General features: G+C 37.9%; 1 protein-coding gene across 2 annotated transcripts in view; it reads right to left on the bottom strand.

Annotated features, from left to right (window-relative positions):
- COL24A1 (collagen type XXIV alpha 1 chain) overlaps positions 1–25,608 on the bottom strand; it is a 421,841-nt gene that overhangs the window by 359,400 nt on the left and 36,833 nt on the right. For both annotated transcript variants that reach the window (XM_002810653.5, XM_063718582.1), the window contains 2 exons: positions 21,269–21,322; positions 18,533–18,586 (listed from right to left, as the gene is read on the bottom strand). In XM_002810653.5, the coding sequence (XP_002810699.3) occupies positions 18,533–18,586; positions 21,269–21,322 (108 nt within the window). The remainder of the gene's footprint in view (positions 1–18,532; positions 18,587–21,268; positions 21,323–25,608) is intronic.

Raw genomic sequence — 25,608 nt, 5'->3', positions numbered from 1 at the left:
ACACAACGTTACATATGTAACAAACTTGCACATGTACCCCTGAACTTATTTTTTTTTTTTTTCTATAAGGCAAGTTTGTCTTCTAGGTTGACCTCTTTTATCGTAGTCATGTTCGCTCCACTATTAAGGCTACAATTTTAGGGCATTGGTTACAAGGTTGTGAAACCTAACAAATGGCTTTGGTGATATCTTAATATTTAAAAGCTTAACTCATCATCAAAAAAGGTAATATATTTAGAATTTATAAGAGTAATTAGAGCTTATCTAGTAAAACATATTTTGTAGATAAAAGAAGCAATAAAGCCCAGAAGAGTTCATTGACTTGCTAAGGATTACTTAGGAAAATATTGGCAAACAAGGTCCATTTTCTTTCTTGTATCACAATGCCTATTACAAATCTTATCTATTGGTTTTAATATATTTTAATCTTTTATTATAAAAGCTAACTAGTTGATTCAAGCTATAATTTACAAAGATTTTTAAAATAAGAAATGATAGCCCTTGAAAAGTTAAAATATAATAAAACCTTTTGTGGCCAATGTTTTTATTATAAATATCATGTTAAACAAGTGTGGCGATTCCTCAGGGATCTAGAACTAGAAATTCCATTCGACCCAGCCATCCCATTACTGGGTATATACCCAAAGGACTATAAATCATGCTGCTATAAAGACACATGCACACGTATGTTTATTGCGGCATTATTCACAATAGCAAAGACTTGGAACCAACCCAAATGTCCAACAATGATAGACTGGATTAAGAAAATGTGGCACATATACACCATGGAATACTATGCAGCCATAAAAAATGATGAGTTCACGTCCTTTGTAGGGACATGGATGAAATTGGAAATCATCATTCTCAGTAAACTATCGCAAGAACAAAAAACCAAACACCGCATATTCTCACTCATAGGTGGGAATTGAACAATGAGAACACATGGACACAGGAAGGGGAACATCACACTCTGGGGACTGTTGTGGGGTGGGGGGAGGGGGGAGGGATAGCATTGGGAGATATACCTAATGCTAGATGACGAGTTGGTGGGTGCAGCGCACCAGCATGGCACATGTATACATATGTAACTTACCTGCACATTGCGCACATGTACCATAAAACCTAAAGTATAATAATAATAATAATAATAATAATAAAAGAAAAAAATTCTTATGTTTAGATCCTATTTGAATTTTCTATCATCTGTCAGCTTTCTTAATATCATCAAATAATTTAATGTTTAATGTCCACTTTAAAAATTGATAGAGTGGGCAAAAGTAATCAATTGAACAATAAAAATTAGATTTTAAAGGGTACTTTTTCTTATTCACATGTTTTATACATCTGGGCAACACATTTGACACATATATGTCAAATTTCTCTTTGTTCTACACAAATATGAATGAGTTAATTATCAACTCATGTTTTAGAATGGAAATTTCAAGTCAGTATGGAGGAAATGCTCTTAACTTGGCTAGTTGTGGGCTGATCCTTCCTAACATAAAATGCATACAGCGAAGACTATTGAATAATGCCAATTTTATCTAAAATGTCAGGGAAGTAGGGCATACTTCTCTGCATTGAAGGAGAAAACTCCAAAATTTCTTATTTTCTCCCTCATTTTGTATCAGCTGTTGGACTCTTGACACACTTTCCATCTTACTTGATTAGTTTCTCAAATCCCCTTTGGAATTATATAAAATACTTATAAATTCATTAATTAATCATAACTGACTCTGAACCTCAGTACTGACTTCCACTTACTTCTGCATGACTTTTGTTAAAGGAAGTATATATCCTTTTGACTATGAGTAAGAGGAAAAGGAAATTGCCTATTCTTTGTTACTCAAAGTTCCAACTATCCCACTGATCCGCTAGAGTTTAAAATCATTTTTATCAGAGTAAGTCTTTTAGACCATTATTGAATCTCCAGAGGGCCCTTGGTCTAGGGAGGGAAACTCCCCAAGATAGAGGACCCATTAACATGTTAGAACAGATTTATCTTAGATTAGCGTCTGCTCAATATAATTGAAAGATCATTGGGATTTGGAGTGAAAACACCAAACAATTCATTTAATCTCTCAATTTGAGATTTTTCCTCTGTAAACTCGGATTAATAATAATGAGCTTTAGGACCAAATTCTCTATGGATTATAAAGATATTAGTAGTCAGTACTAAAATTAACAGGACTAAAAACAATTATTATTAAAATCACTTTTACAATTGTTGCCATCTTGGAAAGCAGATAACACAACTTTTGAGTGAACTATTAATGAAGCAGCAAAACTTTAATAGAGAATAATTTGGAATCTAAAAATTCAGACTATGAATGAACTAAATTGTGAGAATATCACAAAGGAAACACTAAATGACATGACCTTGAGGTAGCATCATTTGGATATTCTTGACTTTGACATTACTAATAACCACATAAGCTTCATAATCTCAATTACACTCTCCAACCAACACTTCCTATCTTTAGCTCACTCTTCATAGGCCTCCACAACTTTAACATTTATTTGATTCACTGAAGCTGCTAATATGTGGATCCTACCACATTTTCATTGGTTCATCCCCCTTATGGACTCACTTTCCTCCTCAGCCTAAATACAAGGGTCTAACATAGTCACTCCATTGCATACATAAATAACCCTACTTCCCCTTTCTCTCTCTGTGTTATAAGCTTACCTGGCAATTCTTAAATCTAAATTCTACCTATTCTGCACCTGCCTAACAGCTGAATGTGACTAAGAGAAAAAATTCATGTTGACAAACTTCACTTTAAATTCATAACTTCTTTGATTGTTTGGTCTTTTATTTAATGTGTCCAATAATTGCCTTAGTAAATTCACATTCCCATTTTTATAGATGATTATTTCATAACTCCTTCTCTTTCTTTCCTCTTAGCTGGTGATCTTGTTTTTGATTTTTATAAGTTCTCACAACCAAATCCACTACCTCAACCTAACTTTGTTCTAAAATACTCTGCCTTCTCTCATTAAACAGCCAAATCCACCGTTCTTTCACCAGGCCATCATTGACGCACTGCTGTCCCTGAATTATTTTAACTTTTACTTCTCTTCAGGATAATTTCTGTATATCCAGGATAATTTCCATTACAATAAACATACTTTAAGTTTTGTCATCTTAAAAACAGCTTTCCTTGAGCCTACATGCCTCCTTTCTGCTCCTTATGCTATTCCCTTTTAGAGTGAAACTCTTAAGTTGTTTCTGTTAGCTAGGAGACCTCCTCTCCTTTTGTTCTCTCTTGGACCTACTCCACACAGACTTTTTTGTTCCTACCACTATCCTACTTCACTTATCATTCTTTCTCAATCTTGTTGTTATTGTATTGTTGTTGTTATTCTTCTTCTTCTCCTTCTTTCTTCTCTTTTCTTTCATCTTCTCCTTTTTCTCCTTCTCCTCCTCCTTCTTGTTCTCCTCATCCCCCCTCCTCCTCCCTCCTCCTCCCGCCTCCTCCTCCCTTGACCTTCTCCTTCTCCTCCTTCTTCTTCTTCTTTTTCTTATTCTTATTCCTCCTCCTCCTCCTCCTCCTCCTCCTCCTCCTCCTCCTCCTCCCCTTCTCCTCCTCCTCCTTCTCCTTCTTCTTCTCCCTCTTCCTCTTCCTATTTATTAAACTCTGGAGTACCCTCCATAAGGCTTAGTCTTTGGACATTATCTGCATTCATCCCTAGACGATCTCATGAACTCTGTATCTTTAAATTCCACATATACACCGATGACTGTAAACTGTATTTCTAGCTATGGCATGTCCCCTGAACTCCAGATCCATATCCTATTTTTAAATCTCCACTTGGATGTTAAATAGTCATCTCAGTTGAATATGTCCAAGAAAGAGCTCTTGGAAATTCTGGTGCAGATAGTGACAGAGTAGCATGTATGGGATGAATCCTCCTGGAGATAATGATTACAAAGTCCGGATAAGATACATAAAACAAAATTATGTGAGTATACAGGAGAGCAACCCAAAACAGGATACACTGGAGGGGATTCAACCCTTCAAAGGGAGACCCATACTTTGTGTAATACATATTTATACAGCTTGTCTCCTGAGGATACTCCCCAGTCTGCATGGAGTGACTAGAATTAAAGCAGAAATAGACCTTTTGCTAACGGTGTCAGAGGTCAGAGTAAGGGGCTACCAGAATGACTGTAAATTGGGGAAGAAAATTAAAACAAAGAAGGAAAAAGAAGAAAGGAAGGAAAGAGAAAGAAGGAAGAGAAAGAAAGGAAAGGAAAGGAAAGGGGAGGGGAGCAGAGAAGAGGAAAGGAAAGGAGAGGAAGAAAAGAAAGGAGCTTCCCCCAAATGCTGGATATAGATTTTTCAGTCCTTGGCTGACACTAACATGTGCTTATATGAGGTAGACTCCAAAGAGCTCAACAGAAGCAGGTGGAAGGCTGAAAGAATTGAACATAAATATCAGTTGCTGGTCACCACAGGGGAAACAGTTTGGGGGTTTAGCCACATCCTTTAAGAAGAACATGGTAAATACTTTGGTAAACACCTTTCCATTGACATTCAGGAAGGGCCATGCTTTAGAAGTAAATATGACATCCTTGGACTGAGACTCACACCAAGAGCAAAACTGAAACAAATCTGTCCTTTAAAAAGTTACCAAGCCCATAAGTTTAAGGTGACTCTTTTGGTAAAAAGTTACCAAACCTTTAAGTTTAAGGTGATGAACCAGTTATTTAACTATCTACAGAACAAAAATGAATAGTCTTCAAAGGGTTTCAAAGGACGTAACAGAATCTAACATCTCTTCAATGTATCATCCACAATGTCCAGTATATACAAAATCTTCTAGACATACAAAAAAAGGGGGAGGGGAGAATCTGACCTGAGGTTAACACCACCAGTAGCCACCATAATCTAATTGACATTTATATAACACCACACCAAATAACTGCAAAATACACAATCTTTTGAAGTATATGTAGAATGTTGACAAAAATAGGTCACATGTTGGGCCATAAAATGCCTTGGTAATTTTAAAAGGTTAAATTCCACCAGTATGTGCTCTCTGATCAAAATGGAATTAAATTAGAAAAATAATAAAGAAAACAACATGCTTTTAAATAAGCAGGTCAAAAAAGAAATTCTATATTTCTGAGTGATAATGAAAATGTAACATATCAAATTTTGTGAGATGCAGTTAAATCAGTTTTTAAAGGAAACTTTATAACTTTAAATATTAGAAGAGAAGAAAGGTTTATAATCAGTAGTTTAGCTTTCCACCTTAAGCTAGAAAATGAAGAACAAATTACTTATAAAATAAGCAGAAGGAAGAAAATAATAAAGAGTTGAAATCAATGAAATATAATGTAGTCCATAGAGAAAATTAACAAAGCCAAATGTTGACTCTTTAAAACGATTAATGAAAAGTTGTTATTTCCTACCAGGTGAAACCAAAACAAAACATACAAAGAAAAACCTGCAAACATGTTCTTTCTCATTATAGCAGATAGGAGCTCCCATAATAGCAGCTGTTCAACTGCTCAAGCCTTAGAATTATCTTTGGCTGTTCTCTTTCACACTATATATGTAATCTATCAGCAAACATGTTGACTGTAATTCAAAATGTATCTAGATTTTGACCACTTCTCACCACCTCAACTGCTAATACCTTTATCCATGCCATCATCACAAATGGCATGGACTAGGGAAGACTGGCAGAGTAGACTCAACTGGTATCCCTGTTTCCATCTGTCTCCAACCCCAAACTATTCTCCACATGACAGCCAGAAGTATCCTAGAATATAACTGGATGAGGTTATTTGCCCGCTTAGAACTCAATGAATATTCAACACAATCAGAATAAAATCCAACCAAAATTTTTTTTTAATTTTATTATTATTATACTTTAAGTTTTAGGGTACATGTGCACTATACCCAAAGGATTATAAATCATGCTGCTATAAAGACACATGCACACATATGTTTATTGCGGCACTATTCACAATAGCAAAGACTTGGAACCAACCCAAATGTCCAACAATGATAGACTGGATTAAGAAAATGTGGCACATATACAATCAAAATCTTTACCAATAGAATTGGCTCCTACTACCTCTCTGATCATATTCCTGACACTTAACCTCACTCAGCTATTCTTCAAAGATTGAATCAAGGCCTTTGGATTTAGTAAACTGTTGTTTTTCAATGTTTTCATCAGGAATGCCAATAGTGATTTTTAATTCTAGCATTCTTTATTTAGTAGCTCTTTCTATAATAAGAAACTTCCATTTATCAACTATTTTGTTATCCTGAAGTTCAATTCTGTAAGGAAGGGAGGCAATTTTTAAAAGTTTGCTTCTTTCCTTTTATTTTTCTTCTATTTACCATTTTTTAAAATAATGATGTGGTATAATAAAATATATATATTTGGTTTTTGTCCCCAGTTCCTGGCATTGAGCTCCTAAACTCCTTGAAATTTCCTGAGTGATAGGGGTGTCTTTTGTTAGTCATAACAAGCCCCTTCTGACCACACCAGAGTTTATGCTAATAAGATGACACAGGCTAGGATCCCTAAATAGCTTTCAGCCTTGGGGTCTGGTCACCACAAAGACACACAAATGATAAGAGAATGGGAACTTTCAACCCTACTTTCCCCTACTCCCTCTGCCAGGGAGGGGAGAGAGGGGTTGGAAATTGGGTTATAAAAACTCTTGAACAAGATTTGAAGAGCTTCTGTTGGTGAACACGTTGATTTCCTGGGAAGGTGGTATGGCGGGATAGAGCATAAAAGCTCCACACTCCCCATCCCCAATTCTTTGCCTTATCTCTCTCTTTCATTAGGCTGTTCCTGAGCTGTATCCTTTACAATAAACGGGTAAAAGTAAGTAAAGTGTTTTCCTGAGTTCTGTAAACCATTCTAGTAAAATATTGAATCTGAGAGGATGGGTCGTGGGAACCCCTGAGCTTGTAGTTTGCCCAAGCAGAAGTGTGCGTCGTGGTCTGGGCATCTCATTTTTGGCTGGCATCCGAAGTGTGGGAAGTCTTGTAGGACTCAGTCTTAAAAACTGTGGAGGTAATGCTAACTCTGGTAAGCTGTTGTCAGAACTGAATTGAATTGTTGGATATCCAACTGGTGTCACAGGATCTGAGGATCTTACAGATATAATTACCTAGCATCATCAAAAGATGATCAATGACTTTGCTGAAGTTGTATATCAGCTTAAGGAGCTTTGGGTCCAAGACTATGGGGTTTTCTAGGTATAGAATCATATTGTCTGCAAACAAGGATAGTTTGACTCCCTCTCTTCCTATTTGGGTGGACTTTATTTCTTTCTGTTGCCTATTTTGCCCTGGCCAGGACTTCCAATACTATGTTGAATAGACGTGGTGAGAGAGGGCATCCTTCTTATGCTAGTTTTCAAGGGTAATGCTTCCAGCTTTTGCCCATCCAGTATAATGTTAGCTGTGCATTTGTCATATATGGTTCTTATTATTTTGAGGTATGTTTCTTCAATGCCAGGTTTATTGAGAGTTTTTAACATGAAAGGGTGTTCAATTTTATCAAAAGCCTTTTCTGCATCTATTGAGATAATCATGTGGTTTTTGTCTTTAGTTCTGTTTATGTGATGAATCAGATATTGATTTGCATATGTTGAAACAACCTTGCATGGCAGAGATAAAGTCTGCTTGATCATAGTGGATAAACTTTCCGATGTGCTGCTGGATTCAGTTTGCCAGTATTTTGTTGAGAATTTTTGCATCAATGTTCATCAAGGATGTTAGCATACAGTTTTCTTTTCTTGTACCTCTGCCAGGTTTTAGTATCAGGATGATGCTGGCCTCATTTAATGAGTTATAAAGGAGTCCTTCCTCCTCAAATTTTTGGAATAGTTTCAGTAGGAATGGTATCAGCTCTTTTTTGTACATCTAGTAGAATTTGACTATGAATCTATCTGGTCCTGGGCTTTTTTTTTCGGTTGGTAGGCTATTTATTAGTGATTCAATTTTTGTGCTTATTTTTGGTCTGTTCAGGAATGCAGTTTCTTCTGGGTTCATTCTTGGGAAGGTGTGTGTGTCCAGGAACTTACCATTTCTTCTAAATTTTCCAGTTTTTGGGCATAGAGGTGTTTATAATATTCTCTGATGGTTACTTGTATTTCTGCGAGGTCAGTGGTAATATCCCCTTTGTTGTTTCTAATTGTGTTTATATGAATCTTTTCTCTTTTCTTTTTTATTAGTCTAGCTAGCAGTCTATTTATTTTACTAATTTTTTCAAAAAAACCATTCCAGGATTTGTTGATCTTTGAATGATTTTCCATGTCTCAATCTCCTTCAGTTCAGCTCTGATTTTGGTTATTTCTTGTCTTCTGCTAAATTTGAGGTTAGTTTTCTCTTGGTTATCCAGTTCTTTTAGCTGTGATATTAGGTTGTTAAATTGAGATATTTCTTTTTGATATGGGTGTTTAGTGCAATAAATTTCCCCTTAATACTGCCTTAGCTGTGTCCTAGAGATTCCGATATTTGTATCTTTGTTCTCATTAGTTTCAAAGAACTTCTTGACTCCTGCCTTAATTTCATTATTTACCCAAAAGCTGCAGGAGCAGGTTATTTAATTTCAGTGTAATTGTATGGTTTTGGGCAATTTTCTTAGCCTTGATTTCTAATTTTATTTTGCTGTAGTCCAAGAGAGTGGTTGGTATGAATTCGATTCTTTTGTATTTGCTGAGGATTGTTTTATAACTGATTGTGTAGTCATTGTTAGAGTATGTGCCATGTGGTGATGAGAAGAATGTATATTCTGTTGTTTTGGGTGGTGAGTTCTATAGATGTCTATCAGGTCCATTTGATCCAGTGCTGAGTTCAGGTCCTGAATATCTTTGTTAATTTTCTGCCTCAATGATGTGTCTAATACTGTTAGTGGGGTATTAAAGTATCCCACTATTATTGCATGGGAATCTAAATCTTTTTGAAGGTCTCTAAAAACTTGCTTTACGAATCTGGTTGCTCCTGTGTTGGGATGCATATATATTTAGAATAGTTAGGTCTTCTTGTTGAATTGAACCTTTTACCATTATATAATGCCCTTCTTTGTCTTTTTTGATATTTGCTGGCTTAAAGTCTGTTTTGTCCAAAATTAGGATCGCAACCCATGCTTTTTTTCTGTTTTCCATTTGCTTGACAGATTTTTCTTTATCTCTTTATTTTCAGCCTATGTGTGTTACTGCATGTAAGATGAATCTCTTAAAGAAAGCCTACCATTGAGTTCTGGTTCTTTAGCCTGCCACTCCATTCCTTTTCATTGAGGCATTTAGCCTGTTTACATTCAAGATTAGTATTGATATATGTGGATTTGATACCATCTTCATGATGTTAACTGGTTTTTATGCAGACTTGTTTGTGTGGTTGTTTTAAAGTGTCACTGGCCTGTGTACATAGTGTGTTTTTGTAGTGGCTGGTGACGGCCCTTCCTTTCCATATTTAGTGTTTCCTTCAGGAGCTCTTGTAAGGCAGGTCTGATGGTAATTAACTCCCCCAGCATTTGCTTGTCTGAAAAGGATCTTATTTCTCCTTTGCTTACAAAGCTTAGTTTGGCTGGATATGAAATTCTTGGTTGGAATTTCTTTTCTTTAAGAATGTTGAATAGTGGCCCCCAGTCTCTTCTGGCATGTATGATTTCTGCTGAAAGGTCTGCTGTTAGTCTGATAGGCTTCCCTTTCTGGGTGACCTGACCTTTCTCTCTAACTGCCTTTAACATTTTTCCTTTCATTTCAACCTTGGAGAATCTGACGATTCTGTGTCTTGGGGATGACCTTCTTGTGAAGTATCTTACCAGGGTTCTCTGTATTTCCTAAATTTGAATGTCGGCCTCTCTAGCTAGGTTAGGGAAGTTCTGATGGATTATATCCTGAAAGATGTTTTTCAAGTTGTTTCCATTCTCCCCATCTCTTTCAGTAACACCAATGAATCATAGATTTGGTCTCTTTACATAATCCCATATTTCTCAGGGGTTTTGTTCATTCCTTTTCATTCTTTTTTCTCATCCTTGTCTGACTGTCTTATTTCAGAAAGCCAGTCTTCAAGCTCTGAGATCTTTCTTCGGCTTGGACTGTTTTAACACATGTGACTGTATTATGAAATTCTTACGTGTTTTTTTCAGCTCTATCAGATCAGTTACATTCTTTTCTATACTGGCTGTTTTGCCTGTCAGCTCCTGTGTCATTTCATTGTGATTCTTAGCTTCCTTGGATTGGGTTTCAGCTTACTGCTGCATCTCAATGATCTTTGTTCCTATTCATATTCTGAATTCTATTTCTGTCATTTCAGCCATTTCAATCAGTTCAGAACCCTTGCTGCAGGGCTAATGCAGTCATTTGGAGGAAAGAAGGCACTCTGGCTTTTTAAGTTGTCAGAGTTCTTGTACTGGTTCTTTCTCATCTTTGTGGGCTGATGTTACTTCAGTCTTTGAAATTTCTGTCCTTTGAATGGTTTTTCTTTTATCCTATTTGATGAACTTGAGGGTTTTATTGTGGTATAAGGCTGGCTCAGTCAACTGGCCTCATTTCTGGCAGATGTTAAGGGGCCAAGGCTCAACTCACAACTCCTGGACTACATGCTCTAACACTGAGGGACTGATATTGGGCCTTGACTTTGTTCTCTGGCCTTTCAAGGTTAGGAACCCACTGCAATGGGAGGAGCTAAGTTCCTGGACCATTGATCACAGCACTCCAATGGGTAGTGCCAGCCAAAGTGTTTCATAGGGTGGTAGCAGTGAGATCTGTCCTTGTTTGCACATGCCAGCAGCAGCGGCAGAGTGGCAGGATGCTGGCGGGTGCTGAGGTACCAGCCTCCATGCAGGTATTTACAGCAGTGGCAGAGGTAGCATGACTCAGGAAGGTGGGGGTCACACTGGTGGTGGTGTTAGCACAGGGGCAAGGCACTGGCAGGTGCAGGACTGTGTGTGCCCTCTGTACATGTTCACACAGGTGGAGGTGGCTGCTCAGGGTGGGAGAGGATCCACTGTCCTTCATGCCTAGTTTCACTCCAGTGGCAGTGTTGGCACAGGGGTGGGGTGCTGGCAGGGGCAGGGCTGGAAGGCTCTGTACCAACCAGGGCTTCAACTGCAATGACGGTATGGCGGAGGGAGGGGAGGTGGAGTGCACACACACCAGCAGCAGTGCCATGGCAGGGTTCACATGCAAAACCGGTGGAACAAGGAAGGCAAGATCTGCCTGCACACACATGCATTGGCAAAGCAATACAGGGAGTGGCCTTGGAGCCTGGGGATGCTGCAGTGAGGGAAGGAACAGGTCAGCTGTTGTGTGTCAAGAGGGCCGCTCTGCTGGTCAGGCACAGTCCAACAGTGCAGGAGTTATGATGTGGGCCCCCAGGGCCCCAGCCTGGCTGCATCTGTTTGCAGTCCAGCATTGGGTGCCCTGGGAAAGGCCAGCAGATCAAGGAAAGCTCAGATCATACTGGCCCTATGTGATAGGGAAGACCACCCTGCAGAGTTTACATCTGGGCTAAAGTTCCCCTGGGGAACAGTCTCCTATGGGAGCAAGTACAGCCTAGGGGGATTGGCATTCCTGGCCATGCTCCACCACATACGCTCCTGCAACAAACCCTTTGTGCTCCACACTGGCTGGAGTGCTGCCCCTACCACTTATCTAAGTCGCTCTCCCTGCCAATCAAGTGGCTGTGGTTGTTGAGGGGTCTCCTCCTGCTGGGATTCCAGAGGCCTATGATGAAAGCGGGTTGCTCCTTGCCAGTTCAACTCACCTGTTCCCCAGGAGTCGTTGGCGTCCATGAATGAGTCTTGATGTGAAGTAGCCCCTGTGCAGAGTTTCCAGCTTCCTCCCTCTTCAGCCCAGCTTCTGTGTCTTCCCTCTGTCCACTCTCAGTGCCCTTTCTCTACAGATCTGTTAGGAGTGTGCCAGTCATCCCGATCTTCAGTGGCAGCTGTTCCACCTGGCTGTGTCTAGTCAGTCATCTTGCCCAGCTCCCATATCATTTTTTACATTTTCATAATGTTGGACTTACTATTTTTTATGGCAATCTGACCCACTACAAAATTCTTATTGTGGGTAAGCATCTATACTTAAGATATTTATTTAATTCATATGGAAGGAAAAATTGTACTTCTAGTTAAGATAAATACATGATGGAGACATAGGAGAAGACAGTCATAACCAGGGATAGAACATAGCACTAACATACTACTCTTTGGTGTTCAATACTTAATATATATACTAATATATTAAATATTGTTAATGAAACATTGTTACTGTGGGTTATTAAGTCTAGATGTTTTCATTTAACTGGATTAAATTTGAAGGAACTATTGGCCCTGACTAAATTAATATAAGACATGAATGTTTGTAGGAAGGTTTTAGGCTTTCTCCAAGAAGCCTTTTTTTGGAAAAGAACTATCTTGACCACAGATTGCCTAGACTGGAATTGTAAGCACATGATAGCCTGAAGATATAGACTCTACATGCATTCATTACTCATGTTCAAAGATCTACAGCATAATTTTACGTGTTTAATTAATAGCAATGAACATTTCCATCACGCTGCAAATAAATAGAAATACAGTTCATTTAATAGATAAATATGATAAATAATAGACCCAGGTGGCATTTGATAACAAGAAAAAAGCCATTCTCTCTGGCAAACAGGAAACGGAATTTACTTTCTTATTTTTGTAAGAAGAACATTATTTCTACCATCAGTCTCCTGATTTCAGCCAATGATTTCAGCTAATGATCCCCATAGTCTTTCTCTATTTTAAATCAAGTTAGTTTTACATGCTGAGAAAAATTGCTGCATATCCACTAAATTTGTGCGTGGCACTTTATATTTCTATTGTTTAACAATTTAACAACACAGTCCTCAGGGATTAGGAATCGGTTTCACTCTTCATAGAATTTCTATATTACTATCATTATCCACAGGATAACCTGGAACCTTGGAATGTAACTACTTTGTTACTATTACTAAATAAATTCATAAAGTCTTTAAGTTAGGTAACCCCACCACTATCCTGCCTTCTTAAGGTGGTATTTTAATAGAAGAATTCCTCATTGTGTTGGGAGAGACAACCAAGTGTAAGAAAAAGACTAAGACATTTCCAATTTTGCCTCCCCCTCTACCACTTACAAACAGTGTTACCTTGGTTAAGTGCTTACTGCTTTCAAGTGCTTTCTTCTGTGCAAACCAGAAGGTAATAAAGCCTGTTCTCATAGTACTTATGATTGGGATAAAACTAAAGAGATGTCATATATAAAATAAGCGGCAGATATTAGATAAAAGAGGATTATAAAGTATAAAGCTTGAATGTTCTATTAATTCTGATTATTCTAGAAATGCATGTTAAGTACCTAAGAAAATCGGTTTCACAAAATCAAACACTACAAAGCTTTATATGACACATTTGTGACACAATGGTAATTTATTTATTTATTTATGTATTTATTTATTTATTTTTAGACGGAGTCTGCTCTGTCGCCCAGGCTGGAGTGCAGTGGCGTGATTTTGGCTCACTGCAAGCTCCGCCTCCCAGGTTCACGCCATTCTCCCGCCTCAGCCTCCCGAGTAGCTGGGACTAGAGGCACCCGCCACCACACCCGGCTAATTTTTTTGTATTTTTAGTAGAGACGGGGTTTCACCGTGTTAGCCAGGATGGTCTCGATCTCCTGACCTCGTGATCTACCCACCTCAGCCTCCCAAAGTGGTAATTTTTAATACTTGTCACAAATCTACTATCTCCACAAATATATGCAGTTAAATCATGGTCAGTTTTGGCTAGTTTGGACACAGTTATCAAATTCTCAAATTAAATATGAATTAAAGACTACTGTTCAGGTTTATATGACTAAATCCCCAATAGGCCTAAGTTTTTGCAAAATAAATGTAAGTTTTTAAATCCCTCATATGTGGGTTCATAAAATATCTTATTGGTGAATAATTATAGTCAAAATTAAGTCCATCCTACTAAATATAATATTAAAGAAGATTCTTGAGATTACATTTTCTTCTCTCCTAGGTCATTTTACCACAGACATATATTAATACTAAACAGTATTTAAAAACACTGTTTTTAATATTTTTAAAATTTATTTTTGATACATATTTTCTGGGTACATGTGATAAATAATTTGATACATTCTTATAATCAAATAAGGGTAATTGGGCTGGATCTCTATTACAATGTGTTTAATCTTGGAACAGAAATAATTTTAGTTTGATACAAAGTTCTTCATTTTCTCAAATATTTTCTTCTAAATATTTATACACATTTTAAGAAGTCAATGAAATAAAATACTTTCCACTATCTCTAGCTTTATCTCTCCTCACCCTATTTTTCACATTTTTTCTTTGTATTTGCTTCTATTCTGAAACAGCAACAGTGCTTATTAAGAAAGGACTCTCGGGCTGGTCGCGGTGGCTCACGCCTGTACTCCCAGCACTTTGGAAGGTCGAGGCAGGCGGATCACCTGAGGTCAGGAAGTTGAGACCAGCCTGACGAAAATGGAGAAACCCCATCTCTACTAAAAAAAAAAATTTTTTTTTTTAAATTAGCCAGGCATGGTGGCACATGCCTGTAACCCCAGCTACTCAGGAGGCTGCGGCAGGAGAATTGCTTGAACCCAGGAGGTGGAGGTTGCAGTGAGCCGAGATCGCACCATTGTACTCCAGCCTGGGCAACAAGAGCAAAATTCCATCTCAAAAAAAAAAAGAAAAAGGATTCTTTAAAGGGGGAGTAAACTGATACTTGCCACTGCAGATTGAGAGTTAAATTACAAGAGCCTAACTGTTCCCTACTGGCTGAAGTATTAGGCTGGTGCAAAAGTAATTGTGGTTTCTGCCTTTTTAATAGGCAAAAACCGGAACTACTTTTGCACCAACCTAGAAGGGGGAAAAGAATAAAAGCTATGTGGAAATTCTGTCTCCTTTGGTCTTGTGGAGAGGAGGCAATTAGCAGGAATATAAACCCACTATAAATTCAGCCCTGTGGAGAAATATAATCTGAGCCCTTACAGCTACTTTAACCTAATTATAAAGTCCTCAAATGAAGCTCGAAGGGCTATGAAACCACAAACTCAAAAACAAATTCCTAATTTCTTTAGAAGCCATCTATCTTCTTCCCTATTACTTATCCAGACTTGATTTTAAAGGGTTGTTTTTCCTCTCTGAGGCACTTCTATTGAACTCAAAAAAATTTTCAACACAGGTGAGAAATTTTAGGAAATTTAGATTTGAATTATCCTTGTTATATGCTATTATTACCTATTAATAATAATGATACCAATTATGGCATCATAGCACCATGTTAAGAGCTTTACTCACATTAATGTATTTAGCCATCACTATAGCACTATGAGCAGGTAGCATGATTCTCCCCATTTTACAGAAAAGGAAAGAAGCTTAATGAGCCTAAGCAAGCAATTTGCTTTTAGCCATTCAAATTGAAAGAGTTAAGACTTGAACCCACATCTATCAGACTCCAAAACTTCTATTCTTAACCCCAATCTATATGATTTCATGTTTACTTCTGAATGCGATCACTGATAAGCAGAGGGGTGAGACCCTCAAAGATTCATGAAGTTACTGGCAATCAAGATCCTAATACTTATCTAATCTGTTCCCCAACCTCTGTCATCACTCATATGCACACTTTTTTCTTTTCTTCTCTTCTTAATGCAATAGACTGAACGTTTTTCCCCTTCAAAATTTATATGTTGAAACCTAATCCTCAGTGTAATGATAGGTGGGGCTCGTATAAATGGGATTAGTGCCCTTATAAAAGAGACCCCAGAGACATAGCTAGTTCCTTCCATTGTGTGATCACACATTGAGAAGGCTCTGCCTATGAACCAGAAAGCAAGCCCTCAGTAGATACTAAATCTTCTGGTGCTCTAATCTTGGACTTCCCAGGCTCCAGAACTGTGTGAACTGTGAGAAATAAATTTCTGTTGCTTATCAACTACTCAGTTTATGGTATTTTGTTACAGCAGCCTGAAAAAACTAAGAAAATATATATTGGGAATGGGAATATTTTATTTTATATATTTTAAGGGAATGGGAATATTTTCTTATATATATTTAATAAAAATATATACACAATGGAAATGGGAATATTTCATTTTAGTGGGAAAGTATGGGAATGGAGATATCATTAAATATTTTATATTTAGTGATATCTCCATTCCCATACTTTCAAGGTAATCAACCTGTGTACCTGTATTCTTCCATACATTTTCCTATGTTCTTACTATTTATCACACTATTATCTTATTGAGAGGTGACAACATGCTAGCAGCCCTCACTTGCTCTTGGCGCCTCCTTGGCCTTGGCGTCCACTCTGGCGGTGCTTGAGGAGTCCTTCAGCCTGCTGCTGCACTGTGGAAGGCCCTCTCTGGGCTCGCCCAGGACGGAGCCAGCTCCCTGTGCTTGAGGGGAGGTGTGGAGCGAGAGGCGCAGGCAGGAACTGGGGCTGCGTGCGGCGCTTGCCGGCGACCGCGAGTTCCGGGTGGGCACAGGCTTGGCAGGCCCCACACTCCAAGCGGCCCCAGGCAGTGAGGGGCTTAGCACCCTGGCCAGCAGCTACGGAGGGTGCGCTGGGTCCCGCAGCACTGTCAGCCTGCCCGCGCTGCGCTCGAATTCTCGCCAGGCCTCAGCCGCGTCCCGGCAGGGCAGGGCTGGGCTCCAGACCTACAGCCCACCATGCCCGGCCCCGGACCCCATGAGCTTCCGGGTGGCGGAAGCCTCCCCAATGGGGGCGCCACCTCCTGCTCTGCAGTGCCTCATCCCATGGTTTGCCCAAGGGCTGAGGAGTCCGGGCAAGTGGCGTGGGACTGGCGGGCAGCTCCGCCAGCTTGCCCCTGCATGACATCCACTAGGCAAAGCCAGCTGGGCTCCTGAGTCGGTGGGGACTTGGAGAACTTTATGTCTAGCTGGAGGCTTGTACATGCGCCAATCAGCGCTCTGTGTCTAGCTCAGGGTTTGTGGATGCACCAATCAGCACTCTGTATCTAGCTAATCTAGTGGGGACTTGGAAAACTTTTATGTCTAGCTAGAGGACTGTAAATGCACCAATCAGCACTCTGTATCTAGCTAATCTAGTGGGGACTTGGAAAACTTTTATGTCTAGCTAGAGGACTGTAAATGCACCTATCAGCACTCTGTGTCTAGCTCGGGGTTTGTGGATGCACCAATCAGCACTCTGTATCTAGCTAATCTGGTGGGGACTTGGAGAACTTTAATGTCTAGCTAGAGGATTGTAAATGCACCAATCAGCACTATGTGTCTAGCTAAAGGTTTGCGAATGCACCAATGAGTGCTCTGTGTCTAGCTAATCTAGTGGGGACTTGGAGAACTTTTATGTCTAGCTAGAGGATTGTGAATGCACCAATCAGCACTCTGTGTATAGCTCAGGGATTGTAAATGCACCAATCAGCACTCTGTGTCTAGCTCAAGGTTTGTAAACACACCAGTCAGCATGCTGTCAAAATGGAGCAATCAGCACTCTGTAAAACAGACCAATCAGCTCTCTGTAAAATGGACCAATCAGCAGGATGTAGGTGGGATCAGATAAGGCAATAAAAGCAGGCTGCCAGAGCCCACAGCGGCAACAAGCTTGGGTCCCCTTCCACACTGTGGAAGCTTTGTTCTTTTGCTCTTTGCTATAAATCCTGCTGCTGCTCACTCTTTGGGTCTGCACTGCCTTTATGAGCTGTAATACCGTGAAAGTCTGCAGCTTCACTTCTGAGGCCAACAAGACCACGAACCCACCAGGAGGAACGAACAACTCCAGATGCACTGCCTTAAGAGCTGTAACACTAACCACGAACGTCTGCAGCTTCACTCCTGAAGCCAGCAAGACCAGGACCCCACCAGAAGGAAGAAACTGCGAACACGTCCAAACATCAGAAGGAACAAACTCTGGACACACCATCTTTAAGAACTGTAACACTCACCGTGAGAGTCCGCGGCTTCACTCTTGAAGTCAGTGAGACCAAGAACCCACTAATTCCGGACATAATATGACTATCATACAACTATATACACTCATATATACAGATTTTCAGGTTAGTTGTTTTCATAAACATTTGATCATTCTTTAAACATCCTCAGTTTTTTTTCAGGTAAAAATAATTAGGGAAGTGTGGAGCAGGTAAATAATATTTTATTTCCTTGGTGTTTATTTACAAATTAAAGTGACCTTAATTTAAGGTAAATTACTCAAATCATAATCTTATATTTCAGAGGTTTCCATACATTGCCATCATGTTTTTGATAATAATGATTTTGGAATACTAAGCAGGCCTATACCTGATTTTACTACTAAGAATATAAATCCAAGTATGGTGGGCTTTCAGAGGAACCTAGCTCTCTGCCAGGCTAAGACAATCATGTTGAAGAATCATATTCTGGAGGTGACAGACATCCTTGATGTATCAAGACTTGCCTTAAATGTTAGGGATCTTCTTTTTAATGTCAGGAAAATCATGTGATACTCATTAGCTTAAGTTGCCTGATTAGTAGTCACTTACCTTTGGACCAGGTAATCCAGGTAACCCAGGATTTCCATGTGGCCCTGGTATGCCCTGCAAGTAATGAAAAAAGTCATTCTTGGAGCATGTTGGAATGGAACAAAGTACAATTGCTTACTTTCCTCTCAACATGTGTGATCCCTTTCTGCACTTGAGTTTTTGCTTATGTTATTATGTATGCCTTAAAGACCTACTTCCTTTAGCTTATGCCCTATAGCTACCCAAATTTTTGTTTGGATCTCAACTCACTTTTAAATCCTAGTCACAAGAACATGAAGCAATATCTGTCTCCTACTAACTTCCATAGAAATTTCTTCATGTAAAATTCATTTACCAATTAATTGTATATTGCCTCGGGACATTTCTTATACTGTTCTAATCTGTTACTTAAATACTTTATTGCTGTTCTAACTGCCTTATGACGTGTTCTATTTAGCCCCAGGATTATAAAGTCTTTGAAAAGAGACTCTTAAAAATATTACTAGTGTAGCACTTAACACATTGAATGGTTACACTTGATTAATATTTAGCAACTTGATTTTGCATCACTGATAAATTATCTAATCTGAATTCAAAAATTGATTCTATTTTCTGAGTACCTACTATGTGCTAGGAACTGTGTTGATGTTTTGTGTTTCTCATTACTAATCCTTATAACAATCCTGAAAGGTTATTATTTTTACTCCCATTTAAAAATCAGGAAACTTAAGCTCATACAACCAGTAAGCAGAGGAACAGATCACCCTCTCCAAGAAAGCCTTCCATGTCTCCAGGTTCCCTATAATTACTTCAATTTTGTACCCTACTTCTGTGCTCTTCAGCCATACCTCCCTCTTAACACATAACATATAGTTAATAATTATTTGTCTTTTTAATTCTGAATTAATAGAGCAGAATACTTCAGGAAGACAGAGGTGTCAGCAATGTAAATATTGAAAATGCGTCTAGCAAGATGAAAACTAAAGAAAAAGGATTAAATTTTGGCTGGGTGTGGTGGCTTACACCTGTAATTCTAGCACTTTGAGAGGCCAAGGCAGGAGCATCACTTGAGCTCAGGAGTTTGAGACCAGTCAGGGCAACACAGCAAGACCTCATCACTACCAAAAATCAAAAAACGTTGCCAGGCATAGTGGCCCACACCTGTAGTCCCAGCTAATCATAAAGCTGAGGTGAGAAGATGGCTTGAGCCCTGGAGATCAAGGCTACAGTGAGCTATGATGCCCATTACTGCACTCCAGCCTGGGTGACAGAGTAAGACCCTGTCTCACAAAAAAGAAAGAAAGAAAAATGGTTAGATGTTATGACTTATGTCATTGGTAACCTTCAAAAAGTACATTTTAATAAAGTAGATGGAAAACATTTATGGGGATTAATGAATAAGTTGCTGATGTAAAAGTAAGGACAATGGAATATAAATTATTATTTCACAAAGCTCAGTATTGCAAACAACAGCGAGCCAAAACAATAGCTTTAGGAAAAATTAATATCAATGAAAGTTTGGGATTTATAAAAGAGGGATAACTTGTTGGTTGTTGCCAAATAATATAAAATTTAGGGAGAGAAAAAATGTGAAGTTGCAACTTTTAAGTTAGATAAGGTGAAATTAGGAACACAAGTAAAATAATTATCCTTGAGCAAAACACTCTTTCCTCCTTAAGGGAATGAGAATTGGACAAATAAATGGAAGATAAAAAGTAAATTAGGGGAGATAAAAGTAAAAAAGTAAACTGCCGTATTATGAGAACAGATGGAGATTCTGAACCTGAAGTTCATGCTGTTGAGAGTACAACCTTAGCAGTGGATAGGGAATAGAATTAGTATGAAAATTGGCCCAGTTTCTCAGAAAAATAGGATCCAAATTCTCACAGAGAGGTAGGAGGATGGGAATGGTTCATGGGCTAGAGGAGAACGAGCAAGGTTTAGAAGGGGCTATGGGAGAAATGTGATAGGTCATCAACTACAGATAATTTTTTTAATGCAAAACAGCTAGAGCCCAATGAGAATTCATCTTAGGCCTCAAATGGACAAGAGTTTGATGTGACTACGGACAACTTAAAGTAATATTTTAGAGTAATTTTTCTTTATAATCTTTGTATGTTAAATAAAAATCAGAATAAAAATAAAGTGGATTATATAAAAGGTATTTGCATTTGTCATACAATTCTTTTTCTAGCTCATTGAACAAAGATGTTTTGTAGTAAAATATCCACACTTTTTTTAGGTTTGAAAGAAACTAATTTTAACATAGCAATAAGTCTTTTGTTGGGCCTGTGTAATGTGAAAAACTACTGCTGATCTTTAATGCAGCTTTTTTCCTCAGGGCAGTTATTTTCTAGTCAATAGCTTCAGAATTTTCCACTATGTAATCCAGGAATGTACTATTTTAAGGCAGCCCACTCCTCTTCATTTCCCCAAACAAATGAATCTCACCTTAGATATTGCGATCACTTTATAAGTAAGAATAATGTTACAAGTAGCACCAGAACAGCCACTAATTTACAAATTTGATCATCTTTGTTGGACACGTTCACAGAGAATGCTTTGGCTGTGTGTTTACACTCAAAATAAACTAGGCTGCGTGTGTTCTTAAGCTTCTCTTGAATTGGCTAAGGTAGGACTAAGTTTGAAGATCCAGGCAGGTTTCCAAAGGAAGTACATACTGTACAATGCTAGAAAAAATATGTTAGAAAGTTACAAATTCTCACTGCCAGCAGGAAATATAGCCCATCTACTTACCCGTGGACCTCTCTTCCCTGACGGACCTGGGATACCTGCTGGACCAGGTGGACCCTTGGAAAACAAATGTCAAGACATTAGGCATCATAGTAGACACAATTTTTCCTTACGAGTCTGAATAAGATTTCCACCCAAAGACAACTCTTTTTCAGGCCCCAGTTCCCAGCTGGTGATGATTTTTAAGTAACACGAACCCCCTTACCCTAATCAGCAGGGGTGAGTTGAAACTCAAGTGTCCCCTTTAATCTGGCCAGAAATGGCAGCAGGAAGTCTATGACTTATGGTTACAGCCACCGTATCTGGTTTTTAAAGGGACCACAACTAGTAGTTTTGTGGGTAATTTTTTACCTAAATTTACTTTTACTACGGAAGGAGGAATTCAATTTAGGGTTTGGAGACCAACAACTACAAGTTTTTTTCAAACACAATTCAGAAGAAGATTTGCTTTGAAAAATGAAAACACTGGCCATTTTATGTACTTTTAAAAGAATTATACCAACGATCTGTGTAATGTGTTAAACTGTTATAATGAAATCCTTCTTGTATATCCATTAATAAATCTGACTTACACCAATTGCAGCACACCAGGAAGTCACTAATAGAGTTAAATGATTTATAAAATAAAGTATGAAAGCAAAAACTGATCAATTGTTACAGTGTTCTGAGTTATTTAAATGTTAATTTTTAAATATATCAAATAAGAAATAGGACACTACTTCTTTACTTCTCCATATAATGTTTTATGTTGTCTTCTTTACTTTAACAATCAACTGTGGAAGAATAAATGCTCATTTGTGATATGGTTGAACATATATTCATTCATTCATCTGTTCATTCATTCAATTGTTACTGAGCACTCTGCGATATGGCATTGTTCTTGGCGTCTATAGAGCATACACATATTCCACTTAACAAATATTCATTCATTATTGCAGTAAAAATAGTACACGCTTTCAAAGTAGACACATCAGGGTTAAAATACTAGCCTCACCAGTAACAAGCACTGTGACCTAATGTGCTTTATTTTTCCTCATTGTAAAATGTTTATATATCTATGATGATTGCACATAAAATAAAGAGATGAATCCAGGTTAAATCATATGTACTTGCCAATATGTGACAGTTTTTTAACCTACAATTTCATAATTTCATACAGTTTAATCTGTAGCATGGCCAGCTACACCTAAAATGTACATTGAGTTTCAAAGGAAGAGAGGGAAAATGGATTGATGGGAAAGGATCATTCCAATTCAAAAACACATGAGGGAAATGAGTAAATTATGTTGAAAAAAAATAACAGTTATTTTGCATATTTCTCATCTCACATTTTTTGATATTAACTACTCCTTGAAACTTTCTCTTTTATTAGAGTCATTTGCAGTTTTCTGATATTCATTATATATTTCAGACTGTCCATGTTTTTCCTTTAGTTGCATTTTTTCTTCTCTTACCCCCTAAATTTATAAAACTTTTCATGTATTTCCTAATATTGAGAGAGAAATGCTATTTCTATTCAGCCCCTAACTGAGGGCATTCTCCTTCCTCAGCTGTTCAAATATTTTAGCAGCTAAAATTACAAAATTTAGCTGCTAAAATCATATTACAAAATATGATAAAATTTAGCAGATTTTATCATATCACTAGCTTCCATCAAATCTTGATTTTTTACTCATTGTCAAGAAAAATTGACTTTCTTTTCAAGTTAATTCTGGTCCTGTTGTTATAATAAAAAAGTTAGCAGCTGTTGATTTGAATTTATGTCCCCAAAAATAAGAGCCAGTAGGAGAAATCGCAACTAAAATGAAAAAGAAAATGGAAAGTTTTCTTTAAAAATGTCTAGTTTGGTTTAGTGTCCTGTTTCACTACTTGTGACAAAAGAAAACACTGTTCCATTCACATTGGAAAGGCAGTTTGCTATGGCTTGCGCTTGTATCCTCCCAAAATTCATATGTTGAAATCCTAAACAAAGTGATGGTAGTAGGAGATGGGGACTTTGGGAGGTGATGGGTCAGGGATTAGTGTCCTATAAAAGAGGCATAAGGGAGTTAGTTCATTTTCCTCTTCCACCATGTGAGGACACAGCATGAAGTTGCCATCTATAAACCAGAAACAGGCCCTGGCCAACTACCAAACATGCCGGCACCTTTATCTTCAACTTCCCAGCTTCCAGAACTGTGAGAAATACATTTCTATAGTGTATAAGCCTCCTCGTTTATGGCATTTTGTTACAGCAGCCTGAACTAACTAAGATGCAATTAACATTAGATACTGGGGGGAAAAGAAGTTATAGTTTATGTCATGATTTAAATATTTGAATTGTTTGATAAGCACTAAATTAAAAACAATTCTCACATGTCTTCATAATTTTGCGATTTTGAAATCTTTGACAACATATTATTAATAGGCATTTTCTAGATACCAGAGAAGAATCATAATTTTTATAGCATGACATTTTTGAGAATAAATTATTTTCTATAAATAAGGTTAAGTACTAAAAAAGGCACTTTAACTTTCAGATTATTTGTTATTAACAGAAAGTACAATTCCATTTAAAAAATAATGGTTTTGCAATCATACAATGTAGATTCAAATCATGCCTCAATCATTTACTAGCTGAATAACCTTAGACAAGTCAGTTACCCTTTCTAAGCCTTAGTTTCCTCACCTTTAAAATATTGATGATAGAAATTTACCTTTCAGGGTTATTGTGAGTATTAAAGCTATTGTATATAAAATACCTGTCACTGTGCCTGGCAGTGATAGTAGTTAACCAGTAAACAGTAGCCTAATTAACTTTTTTTTTTTTTTTTTTTTTTTTTTGAGACGGAGTCTCACTCTGTCACCCAGGCTGGAGTACAGTGGTGTGATCTCAGCTCACTGCAACCTCCCCTTCTTGGGTTCAAGCAATTCTCCTGCCTCAGCCTCCTGAGTAGCTGAGATTACAGGTGCGTGCCACCACACCCAGCTAATTTTTTTGTATTTTTAGTAGAGATGGGGTTTCACCATGTTGGTCAGGCTGGTCTCAAACTCCTGACATCGTGATCCCCCCGCCTCGGCCTCCCAAAGTGTGGGATTACAGGCATGAGCCACTGTGCCTGGCCTAATTAACTTTCTTAAGGTATGCATAAGGCACAGCAATCACTGAGTAAATGTTAGATATTATTATTACTAGGATAATATATACATTAAGGTAAATCTATTCAATAGACCAATACTTCTAAAAGATAATAATCCCTGGTCAGTTAATGTTGGAAATCCTGCATCTTACATTCCTTTTTTAATTTATTCATTCACTCAGTCAATAAATATTATAAAGCATCAAGCCCTCTTGAAGTTTGCAGTCTAGATAAAAAGACATACATTAACAGATAAATACATAATTACAAATTTTACTTAGTGATATGGAGGAAAAGAAAAGGCAACCAAGAAAGAGGTTAACATGGTGGACCTAATTTATATTGTGATGTCAGAGAACGCTTTTCTGAAGAAGTATTTAGTTAGGTCTAAAAGATTAATAGGAGCTAGAAACAAGAAGAAAATAAAATTCCAGAAGATAGGAATAAATGAATGAGGGCATGAGTAAAACAAAACAAAACTAATAAAAGACACAGTCATTTTGAGGAATTAAAAGAAAAACTAATAGAGCAAGGGGAAAAGTGGGGCAAGAGGCAGTTGCAGAGGTGAGCAGGGGCCATATCACATACCTGCACAGGTCAGGATACAGAGTTTGAGTTTAAGTGCTATAACCTTCTTCCACTGAAGAACTTAAGCTGATAAACAATGTTATCTGATTCATCTTTTTAAAAGATCACTAGAGAATTTTGATAAAAGATGTCAGAGTGAGAACATTTTTCAGACTACTCTCCCTCCCTCAAAACCAGCTGTAAACAACAAAATGCACCAAAAGAAGAAAACATCATCTCCAGTGAAAAAGGAAAGGATCATAACCACAAACCACAAAATATGAAGATTATCTGCCCAATACTGAGAAACTTTGGAGCGAAGGTGTTGAAAGATAACCAAATGCAAAAAACTCCTCAGACTTCAAACCTTGGATACATATTAGTCTTGAAAATCCACTTTTTTGATTATGATAAGGTTTAAGAGAATGGGCAAGCCACAGGAAATATGATTCATGACCCAGTAAAAACTCAACTTCAAAGAGACAAGAGTAGAAAAGGTGGAGCTGAAGAAGAACATACCTTTTTTTATGATCTACAACCAGAACCCTCTCTGGTGAGAGGGGATAAAAGACAAGAAGAGCACAAATCCCCCTATCACTTCTGAGAGAGCCTGTGATACAAAGGGCTTTGCAACAAATTGTGCATGAACATGAGACG

Source organism: Pongo abelii, chromosome 1, assembly GCF_028885655.2.
Source record: "Pongo abelii isolate AG06213 chromosome 1, NHGRI_mPonAbe1-v2.0_pri, whole genome shotgun sequence".
In the NCBI taxonomy this organism is placed as follows: domain Eukaryota; kingdom Metazoa; phylum Chordata; class Mammalia; order Primates; family Hominidae; genus Pongo; species Pongo abelii.
This window is presented reverse-complemented; position numbering and strand designations above follow the sequence as displayed.